The following is an 11,472-nucleotide window of genomic DNA, read 5'->3' as shown; positions in this document are numbered from 1 at the left end:
GAAATTGGTCTAAAGACTAACGGAAACTAACATTTGTGGCAGTGATTGCGACTGTAATACAAATCTTGAAAAACATCAGTTTATATAAAATGCAAGACACTGCAATAGACAGTATAATATAAGTAAATTACGTATTAATCTTTTTGGTATTGTCCGCGCTCATTGTTGTCTGTATACTTTTATCCCAATTCGGTAGAATATCAAAAAACTGTTATATAAGTGCCACTCGTGAATAATATAATGAAGACAAAGTCGACAGTCTTACGTTTCATAAGTAAAACCTATAAAAAGTAAAACGTATAAAAATCTCAAATAAAACAACGCATTCGAACTGATCGATCCGCGTGATTACACTAAAAATGTTTTCACTAAATTTGTACATTCATAAGAATAAAGAAATCAAGTTCCGTACTATTTATACATGTTGAAACGTGCCTAACTCATTAACCTGCTCCTGGTGAAATTTGTTCTGATCCTGTTGTTGCTTGATGAAAGCGCTGAGTCTGTTCAATAAGAATTGTTTATCATGACCTTCCAGTACTAATTGGTTTTTCAATACTGTCACCATATGCTTGTTTGCCAACCACATTACATAATAGTAATAAAGAAGCAAAGAGAGAATGACAAACGCCGGTATGCCGAAGGCAGCCGTACCTAAAAAGGATAAAGTTGATTGCAGCCAGTTAGGGAACTGTGAAAACGTCATACTCAAGAATAACCAGACGGTCTCTAATCCTCGGAACGGTCCGCACGATTTCGATGGCATGATCTTCGCGATGGAGTAGCCAACTGGTATCATCGCCAGGATAAAGGAGATCAACAAATTGAACATGAACAGGCAATTCGATCTACTGGCACGATAAATTTTATTCGACGGTGTACTGTTCACTAGACAAGTAAATTTCTTGATGTAAAACAACAAGAATGTTCCGATGACGGCGACCATGGGTAATAATGGAGCAAAGAAGCAGCCGAGCCAGCAGACCGTCTGTGAATAGAAGATATCCAGTACGTGTTTGGGTAAATCAAATTCCTGCTCACCGACGAAGCGCAAAACCTTATTCTCAGTATGACGTGCAATCAGCGACCGTGGAAAATTGATGAAGAACGTCATGAAAAATTGAATGAAAATGTCGGTGCTGTAAAGCTTGATGAATTGCTGTCCCACGAACGTTTCCCAGCATAGTGGCTGTTCGGTTTTTTTATTGGAGCATTCGTTGTTCGGAATTTTGTCCGCGACAAGCGCATGCAAAGACGTTAATAGAACTGCGAGGGAAGCGAATCTAAAGAACATGGTTCTATACAGCGTCACTTCAACGACGTACGATGGATTATAATGCTCCAGGGCGACCAAATAGCGAAAGAGAAAGGGCACCGCTACGTTAAGTATGACAATACATATATATGGAAGAAATTCGAAGAACAGATTCAATATTTCGTGATCTTTTGCCAAATGCGCCGACATCTGAGTGAACGAAAAGTCGATTATGTAATAAACGAACAAGCCGCAGCCGCCCAATACCATGAGAATTATTAGATTAACAAACAGACGCGTGAAGAACAGTTTCGTTTCCTCTTCCGGTGTGCGATTTCGTCGCTCCTCCTCCAGCCTTTCCGACTCCAGGAGCGCTTTCATCTCATTGTACAATGCCTTGTGCTTTATGGAAGCAGATCTTTCATTGTTAATACAGTAATCCCAGCCGCCGAATACCAAATTGCAGTACCGATAAAACTGGCCTTCACCTTCCACAATTCTCTCTCTGAAACTTTTGGCAGCCGATCGTACGATCGCTACCAGGCTAATAATGAAGACAGTAAGGATAGTGCAGATGTACGACAGTGGTGAGTTGTAATAGAAATTGGTATCTACACTCTCATAGATCTTATGCGTATATGAACCGTAGAATAGAAGAGAGAAGACCTTAGATACACTGTTATTTTCATCGGTCTTATTTCTATACAACTCAGAACAACAGGCTACGCTGGCGACGTTATTGGACGAGCACATTTCGTTTTCCGGTACCTCCAGCACTATCACTGGCAGCACTATCAGCAAGTATATAATAGCGAATAAAAGCAGATTCAGATACATGAGCCATTTGATAAATAAAAAATATGCTACTATGCCCATTCCGAAATTTCCACCTATCTTCTTGAGACTATCATTCCACAGCTCCATCTTCGAATAAGCTTCTTTCATTCTGATGCGGAATTGCTGCCAAGCTTTCCTGCGCTGCCATTTTAGTTGCTCGAAACCCTGAAGTCTTAACTTCGTAGCACTCTGAAATATATGAACAATTTAATTAATAATAACTATAATTAATAATAATAATAAAAATATGATAAAATATGAATAATTATTGCTATGAGTCACATTAATTTATCATTAAAATGTACATTTTTCAAAGTACCTGTAACTGGTTCTTCAATTGTATTTTCTGAGACATGCAAACAGGCATGGCCTTGATCTGCATAATCTCCTCCCAAGTGCGTTCCTCATTGGATAAGTTTTCTGATAAATCTGGCAGCATTGATACAGCCGCGTCATGTATATTGGTCGACATACGCCTTGAAGTCGTGGTACCACGAGATCTAGTGCTTGTACGCCTCCTCAACGTGGTCTTCGTGTCATTACGAATACGTTTTGCTGTGGCTATATCAAATACAGGTATAAGAGAGATATTTATTTGGTTCTTATATTTTAGACAGTTTTAAGTATAGTCTTAAGATATCATCCAACCAATCATAGTCATATTGACATTTTAAGATACTACTTATGGAAATAAGAATGGACTATAAACCTACCAACGCGAGATTTCTTGCTAGGAAGTAAAGTTGCTATGTGCGAAGGATCTCTTTGCAATGCCTGTTGCAGATCCGCCTCCATGGCTGCTGGATAACTCTCTTGATAGAATTCGGCACCAGCTTCCTCCCATCCATGCCCTCGATCACATCCTCTTTTTTTTCTCTCTCCACCCGACATTGTTAGGATATAATTTTTATCTAATCTTATTCCAAGAGGTCAGTCACGTGCAAAAATCACGATCCTAATCTAATTCATGCAAACAATTCATATGGTTTGGCACATAACTTTAATAATTAATTCATCAGCTCTTTGATCCAAAATCTCTCAAGCTATCATATAATGTTTGAAAACAGCATATTGTTCATCAGATAATAATTATAGCGCGATAACTGTGGAAAAAAAATTATTGATGGATGAATTGTTCCCCCAAAGATACCATAAAACAAATCATAAAATAATAGAGAACATATATCTATGTGTATATAAACGTATATATACATACATCATTCAAAATGATCAGATCAGACGAAATATTTCTTGCAATCGTGGATATGGAATTTTCGCCGATCGATACTGACTGATAGAAACCCAAATAACAATTTATCTCTGGTCGTGACCCAGCTGGTATCACACCGCGTCGTTTCTCGACGTCGTGAAATATATGTATGTATGCAAATGTCACAGGCCGTCGAGGTCTCGCGAAGCAGCTCCTGATCAACGTGGCCGACGGCACCGCGTCCGACGTTTCGGTTCTGTCAAAATCGCAACGGACGAGAATAGGTCGCGAGAGCTCATCAATGCGAGCCCGCACGTTGGCATCCTGCTATTTGTCTCATACGTCAAACCACCAGCGAAGCAGATGGCTATAATTATGAAGTCGTCGCGAGCATAGAAAGATAGAAGTTACGAGAGTAGATATGCCCGCTGTTCGCTCTTTTAGGTGATCCTTGTCCATTAGCGCCTCTATACGCACAAAATATGAACGTGAAAGGATGTCAACTAGCCATGTCCACGAATATTTCTATGTCCACGATGTTTTGATTCTGTTCCATATTATGTTTAGAATTCTAGACAGTCAGATCTTATATTCAAGATCGTCCTAAGTACGGTCTTAAGAAGTCACGAATCAAAAGGCTGCATTAATGTCTTAAGACATTACTTAAGACGGTCTTGAAATAAGACTCGACTATGAATACCGATCTCAGAGTTGATATTATATGATGCCTGTGTACACAAATTTTTTGGAGATAGAAATTACATTCTTTCATAAAGGAATTAAAAACGAATCAATTACAATAATTAGAGACTAATTAGATCTCTAAAAAAACCTTTTTAAAAAGAAAAAATATATGCTAAGTGCATAAAAAAGGTATCGAATATTACAAATTCCTTTTAATAGAGAACAAATAAATACAGCTAGCCAAGTATTTCAATGCAATTAAGTCACATAAGATAGATTGAAAGTGACTAAAATAGTCAACTGATTTCTATATGCATGCTTTGTGCACACCAGTAAACGAGTTTTATTTAAAATACAAACAAGTCCACTCTCAGATAAAAAAAAGAGAGCGAAAATTTAAAAATATTTTGAAAATCTTTTCATAGACGGTTTTAAGTTTTTTTAAAAAAATTCTGAAAATTTTCTTTTATAATTAAGATCTTTTTGATGCATATTTTGTGACTAATATTTATTTCTTAAATAAAAAAAACCTTAATTCATTATTAGAGATTATCAATTTTCAACACGCTTGATCTTTGCAATTGATGTCGAATTCTTACAATTCTTGAACTTTAAAATAATTCTTAAAATTCTAAATAGTATCTTTTTTGCTTGTTCTTCTTATTTTGGGATTTTGCTGTACAAGAGTAATAAAAGATTTTTTTTACTTGGATGTATGTTTAATTTATTCATCATAACAATAATTCGAAAATATACTCATTGAGAAGCATATACGTATATTGTGCTAGAAAACGGTAGCTCTACCATGAATAAAAATATGTATCTGTAAACTGTCGTCCTGATAGGGCAACGACGAAACAATTATTTTCACCGGATGATAACCAGTGCCGATTTAAAAAATATATATTTATATATCTATATAGCGCATACATCACCATTTGATTAGCTTTCTCTTCCTATAGCATGACTGCAATTATATTCCGTGCAAAAAGCAGACACTTACGTAGACAATAGCGAACAGTACAATACATCTCCGGCTTATCGATCAGTTCTACAGTATCTTTCAGAGTTATCGACTTACTATGTAATTAGACTAGTTTGCACACTTGAGATTCCTTATTCATAAATTTCGCAACATATTTCGCTCAGATAAGATGAACAAACAAAATGTTGATAAAAATCTGACAGACTAGAAACGAGATTTAGACAAATATTACTAAATTTATGACATTTAAAGATTTCGTCCAATTTTTTCCTTTTTTAATTCAACGAATTCCGTATAATACGATTATTATTGAAATTGTCATTTAAAGTTCTAAGCTTTGCTGTCCTCTTCGCAGAACCGCCAATAAGTCGGTGACGAATCTCATCGTGGATTTCTCTTTTCATAACCGCAGGATCTCTCGGGACGATTATTGTCCGACCATGACCTCATATTCAGAGGAGGCAATCTCGGAACCGGCGAAAGGTATGTAACACACATTGTGCGATGGTTGCACCTTGCCGATGGTCACAGTACCCTCGTGGTGTACACGGCCGACGAATAGCGATTCGCCATCTTCGGTTTCGCCTCCCGGAATCGCATTCGACGGGATGTTGCCACCACTTACCGGCACCCAAGTGGGTTTGCAGCCGCAAAGGACCTGCGGAAGTGCAATAGGAATATTTTTTAAACTGGGAATAATCGCTCTTTGTCTATTCAATCTGTTCTTTTATACGTTTTCGAGACTATCTCTATCTGTTACTCACCTGGTAATCGCTTTTTCCATGTTCCGCGCCGCCCCAGGCGACGTAGCAGACGGAATGACCGGGCTTCACCTTGCCGGGGATGAGAGCACCCTCGTGATGAGCCCTACCGACGAAAAGAGGCTCCTCGTCATGTCCACCCTCGACCGCGTCGGGTGGTACCATCCCTCCGGACGCATCACACCAGCACACGTTTCCCGCGTTGGGTCCATGGACTTCCGTCGGTGCGGACGGCGTCGTGCTAGGATCTATAATTACGTCCTTATACTTAGTAACAGAAAAGATATGGAATTATAATTGCGTTGGCACAACGTAAAAAAAAGAAAAATATAAAAAAGTGATGTAATCAAAAAATAATAAAATTATTCCAGGTCCCATTCATCCTCATTCCAGTCAAGTCATATAAAATTTACCAATATGCGTGCAAAAGTGATATTTTATTTCATGCGGTTAATAGAGCGTGCGTTATCAGAAAATGCTTAAATAAAGTGACACCAGAGTTAACAAAAATAACGAAAAAAAATTGAGCGCTTCAAGCAATTTGATTCTGCAGGAAAAAATTTCTAAAAGCCAGTTTTTAACATATATATGCGTGTACGTGAAGGTATAATACAGATTTAACATCGCAATCAAGCGTAATAGAACATATCGCTCGGTGGTCCCGAGATCGCGTCGACCCGAGTTTATTGATCGCGATCAGAGAGGACGCCGATCTCGGAACCACCGGAGACGTTCAGAGAGATCATTACATTTCTTTTGAGCAACTGCGGGATAATGTTCGAAACGGAGCTTCCAGTTTCCGGACGCGCCCCAACCGGTGCGCACCCCCACATAGCTCACACCAATGGGATTCGGGTCTCGCCATTCCATGAGGACGGCGCCGCTTGGACCGCCTGATCTGACCGTGATGAGGCCCTCGAGCCACGTGATCGAGAACCTCTTGTGCTCGCGATCGGTGAGAAGATTCGGCGTGTCCACGCGAACCTAACGGGCCGTAAAATTTCCCACGTGAAAGCATATCGTACGTTGAATACGCCGTTCCGTTTAACGCTTAAATTAATTTGACACGAATTAACGAAATCGTTTCGAACCTTATCGGGCTGTTTGCGATCGTATCTAATAACCGACATCTTGTTTTCCCACCCGCCGAGCATGATCTCGTACATGGGACTCGACTCGCCCTTCCGGTCTGTCAGCGCGATGTGCCCATTGCTCATAGCTTTCACGTCGATCAGCACCGAGCCGCTTCGCACGGCATGAAACTTGTACTGTAGCTTGTTAGGGGTGTTCAAAGGTTTTCGACCTTATCGAACGTAAAAAAGATTAAAAAACAATTATCAATTTAAAACTCTGAAAATTATCTAGGCAAAAAAAATGCAAAGATAAATAATTTGTAATACAATTTATAATAAAGGAAAATAATATCTTATCGTATTTAATAAAATAATTATGTTCATAGACACCGAATTACTTTCGATGCGCTGCTCTCTGAATCGAAGATATTTCCATTTCAAATTTAATTTTACGTGCTTTTTATTAAGTCAATGCAATTGACTTTTCAATGGCTAGAAAGTAATTAAATAAATAAATCTAAAGTGTCAATCGATGTGAACGTGTTGAAAGGAAATCAATCACTACCTACGATGCCCCTGATTTTTTTATAGCCGAACGTGCTGTGCATATCGACGCAATGAATTAATAAACATGCTGCGTTTTTTTCTTGGATCCACACAGGGACGAGTTTCCGCGAAAAAGAAACGTTCTTAATTCAGCGTCGATTACACGTGATGGGGACAGGTAACGTGCTAGGAAAGCATCAAACGTATACTCGGGCAGAACTAACGAGCAGAAAAGCAGAATCTACTGGGACGTCACGTGCGACTACGTCACACTCTTGCAAGAATCTCGTGAATTTTCTTTGCTCAATACATTACGTACGCCCACCGTAACCGCCGCCGCAGCATATGGCTGTGCGAGTGCCGCGATGCCACAATCCGAAAGGATACCAAAAAGAGAATCATCAGAGAAAATCAGAAAGTGATCAATCTTATCTACGGAAATATAGGCAATACAGACACTGATCAATTTATTATAGAGTCAGCCTAAATACGAGAGTCTCGTTCTCTTTATTATTTTTCTACCTGTTGTAACTACGGATGTTTACTGTTATAATCTGTAAAATATAAGATGGAGATTACGAGGGGAAAGCTACTGACGATTACGAAAGGGAAATCTGGCAAGAAGAAGTGTATCGTTAGATCGCGGATGCAGAAAAAAGTTCTGATTTCCTACCTTCGATGAGCCATTCACCGGTTGCACCCCAGCCGGTGCAAACGCCGAAATAACCTATTCCGAATGGTTCCGGATCGGCGTAGCTCAGGAAAGGATTTGACTCGCCTTCTTTGCCCACCGTAAGAACTCCGTTGTCCCACCTGCGGATTTTGTAAAGCGAATTAAAGAATAAGTATATAAAATATCCCACTAATTATGTAGGATTTTCCTTTGGATTCGTACGATATAGACTTATAGCGAGTTAAAGCACAATAACAATGTACCACTAAGCTTAACGACTTTTTAATTACAATAATAAATCTGGCGACTCTAAGCGCCTACCTGATCCAGAAGCCGCGATATTCATCCGCGCTCAGAATGCCGGGCGTTTCCGTTTCCGCTACTTCCGGCTTAGCTCTATTCTTGCGCACGACGGACTTGCTGTTGTTCCAACCACCGATGAAGACCTGAAGAGGGAAACACAGTCTTCAAATTCAATGTTTCGTTGCATTATGGATTTAATTATTACGACGCGCGAATTATTATGGCACTTTCGTGCGCCGTCATGGAGCCGAGGCTCATCGTATAAGCCAGATAGGATCTACGGCTCGAAAGGATATCCGCCGCTACTCAAGCATCCTAAGTAATAAAATGCGAGAATGTGTGTAAAATGAAATCTTACCTCATACATGGGATCTCCTTCCTGAGGTCCCGTGGTGAGAGCGACGTGAGCATCATTCGGCGTTTTTATCCGAAACTGAATTTGCCCGGCTGTCACGGGGTAGAAATGATACTCCAATTTGTCCTCAGTGTTAAGCGCTAGAAAAGAAAATCGCGTTAAGCTTCAAGAAGCTGCAGTATAAATCAGATCGAGTTGCTGCTCGTGACAAATCAGCCGGGGTGACAGTCGACTGGCGAGATCATTACTTAATATTATTACGAATGTTTTCCGCGTCGCGGAGATGCGTCGATGCCAAACATCGAGACATCTCGACGCCAGACCGACCTGTAACAGTTCGGCAAGTGGTCAAGAAAGTAGGACAATGCAGGATTCGATCAATATCGCACTGGTGGTGATAATCATTGCACGTGGCTTATGTTACATCTTACAATTCGACAGGGTTGGGTAATAACTAGTTAAAACGTTAAAAGTTAAAAAAAAGTTAAAAAGTTAATAACTTTTAACTTAACTTAGTTACTTCTAAATGCATTAAATTTTAACTTAACTAAGTTACTTTTAAACGTTTTTAACTTTTTTTTAAGTTAAAAAATTATTTTATCTCTTTTAAATATCTTAGAAAAATAATAAGATGTAATAAGACTAAGGACGTATATTCGTAATCTGTTCATATTTTAAGACTATCTTAAGTAATTTCTTAATACAATCCTCTGATTAGTGGATGCGGTTATGCCTTATGCTATAAGCCTTAGTTTGAATCTACAATAGATTTTAAGCCTTAAGTTATAAGAAATTACTAATTACAGTCAAATAGTCTTCTCGCATTCGATTGTAATTGATCAATTTCTTATGGCTTATTAAAAAATAATTATTGATTTTGTTCTACGTGCTGGCTGTTTTTTTAAAGTTATATAACTTCTATAGTTATATCGTTATGTGTTATATACATATATTACATATGAATAAAAAAATTAAAAATTTAATTTACTTAATGATCTATATTGTAGTTATTTAATCTCATTTTAAGAAAAATTAGAACATTTTGATCTAAAAAATAATTTTTTTCAAAATTAATTTTTTTTTAACTTAAGTTAATTCAATGTTGACTTAACTTACGTTAAGTTAATTTTTTATTTCTTCAATTTTTAACTTAATTTATTAATTTTGTAAAGCCATTAACTTTATTCAGTTAAAAAAAACATTAATTTACCCAACCCTTTAATTCGATAAGTAATATAATAATAAATATAGGCTCCGGAAAGGTCATTCAGCGCAATCGGGCCACATAACGCGAAAAATACGCTTTTAAGAGGCTCATAAAACATAAAAAAATGTTATAAATGTGTTAAAAACGAGCCACTGTCAAATGTGTAGATGCAGAAAAAATAAATACGTTTGCATAAAGCTAATCGGTCGTAAAAATAGACATACCGATAATTTCTATACTGCACGCAAGGTTTTAGAATCACCTTCCGCATTTCCAAGTCGAATTACGAGACATAAATACTCGTCCATGATGTGTTAAATAAGCGACGTAATTTTCTGCTGAAATCCATTCGCCGTAAAACAACATCTATAAGAGATTTTAAGACGTAAAATTTAAGTTTAAATTTAAACGGCGTAAGAATTTGATCAATCATAATTGATTATTCTCTTTATTCGATTATGATTGGTCAATTTCTTATGACGTGGGCTTAAACTTTAATTTTACATATTAAAATCTGATTGTAGACGCCAAGAACTGAACAAATCGCTATTCTTAGTCCAGTGACATCATTTTTTTTATAATTCTATACTAAAAATTCCGATAATGTTTTAGAAAGCAATCGATGTTACTAAAGTCCAATCGAAACTTTTATCGAAACGGAAAATGAACACTTATTATGTGTTGGTTTCCATACAGTTTTGAAACAATACAGCTTTTCTAAATATTAATTTTAATATGTGTAATTTTAATATGTGTAATTGTTTCAATAATTAAATTATGATGTTTATAAAGAAGAAGTACTTATATGCTTTGGTCAAAATTGACATACAACTGTTTCGGTTTTCGATTTCGATCGAAATTTAATTATTGTTTCAATAAATGATATTTATGATATTTATGAAGAAAAAGTATATGATATATATCGTCTATACATATGGCTTTTATAAGATTCCTATTTTTTAATTTTGATTTCGGTTTCGGTTGAAATTGACATGTAGCCGAGTGTTTCGGTTCAATTTCGGCAAAAGCTTCGGTCGAACTCTAGTGATTACCTACCGCTTCTGAATTCTTCGTTTCTCGATTTTGATCCGACGAGGAATCAGAAACAGTCTTTGAATGCATCGTTATAATTTTTTCGCAGTGTTGACACGCGAAAATTACGGTACGACTGCCCATTAATTCCGAGGTCATACAAAATACGAGATAATGCGAGGTTGAGCTTTTTTCTTATATATTTATTCTCCCTATTTCGTTCGCTTTGAAAATCGAATAGTGCGCGAGCGACGCGACACCAACCACAACGTAACGATTATAAATAGTTAGGCGAGTATGTGTCGCGATTAGTTCACTGCTGACATCATACGCATCGTAAATGAGGAAGGGGATCGCACGAGGTGGCTTGGACCTCGCCATGAAAAATTCAGATCCCTCTTAAGGCACTCGTTGCAATGAATATATATATATATATATATATATATATATATATATATAAACTACTACGTACGACGTAACTAACTAACGTACGACCGACCGACCGACCGTACGTAGTACGTACGTACGTACGTACGTCGGTCCGTCGTAGT

At 37.6% G+C, this 11,472-nt stretch overlaps 2 protein-coding genes across 3 annotated transcripts in view; both read right to left on the bottom strand.

Moving 5' to 3' along the window:
* Window positions 1-415: 415 nt before the first annotated feature.
* Window positions 416-2,983, bottom strand: LOC105618008 (transmembrane channel-like protein 7). The gene is made up of 3 exons (XM_012199546.1): window positions 2,806-2,983; window positions 2,412-2,653; window positions 416-2,281 (listed from the first exon to the last, which is right to left on the bottom strand). Exons 1-3 carry the CDS (start codon window positions 2,981-2,983, stop codon window positions 416-418), a joined length of 2,286 nt encoding a protein of 761 aa, XP_012054936.1.
* A 2,318-nt stretch (window positions 2,984-5,301) lies between these two features.
* Window positions 5,302-11,472, bottom strand: part of LOC105618007 — a 9,804-nt gene continuing 3,633 nt past the window's right edge. The window contains exons 2-8 of one of the 2 annotated variants that reach the window (XM_012199544.1): window positions 8,686-8,822; window positions 8,346-8,470; window positions 8,025-8,164; window positions 6,824-7,035; window positions 6,482-6,716; window positions 5,736-5,980; window positions 5,302-5,629 (exon numbers count right to left, since the gene is read on the bottom strand). In XM_012199544.1, coding sequence (XP_012054934.1) covers window positions 5,399-5,629; window positions 5,736-5,980; window positions 6,482-6,716; window positions 6,824-7,035; window positions 8,025-8,164; window positions 8,346-8,470; window positions 8,686-8,822 — 1,325 coding nt within the window. In that variant the 3' untranslated portion in view covers window positions 5,302-5,398. Of the gene's footprint in view, window positions 5,630-5,735; window positions 5,981-6,481; window positions 6,717-6,823; window positions 7,036-8,024; window positions 8,165-8,345; window positions 8,471-8,685; window positions 8,823-11,472 lie in introns of those variants that run through there. The other variant, XM_012199545.1, reaches the window with a different exon arrangement.

Source organism: Atta cephalotes, assembly GCF_000143395.1.
Source record: "Atta cephalotes unplaced genomic scaffold scaffold00015, whole genome shotgun sequence".
Classification (NCBI taxonomy): domain Eukaryota; kingdom Metazoa; phylum Arthropoda; class Insecta; order Hymenoptera; family Formicidae; genus Atta; species Atta cephalotes.
This window is presented reverse-complemented; position numbering and strand designations above follow the sequence as displayed.

What these genes read in the sequence shown, in the direction of transcription:
- LOC105618008 (XM_012199546.1), bottom strand. Translation starts at nt 2,983, where the DNA reads ATGTCGGGTGGAGAGAGAAAAAAAAGAGGATGTGATCGAGGGCATGGA. An exon ending in TAGCAAGAAATCTCGCGTTG is followed by an intron (nt 2,654 to 2,805) that starts GTAGGTTTATAG and finishes TATTTGATATAG; the next exon opens with CCACAGCAAAACGTATTCGT. An exon ending in AATTGAAGAACCAGTTACAG is followed by an intron (nt 2,282 to 2,411) that starts GTACTTTGAAAA and finishes CATATATTTCAG; the next exon opens with AGTGCTACGAAGTTAAGACT.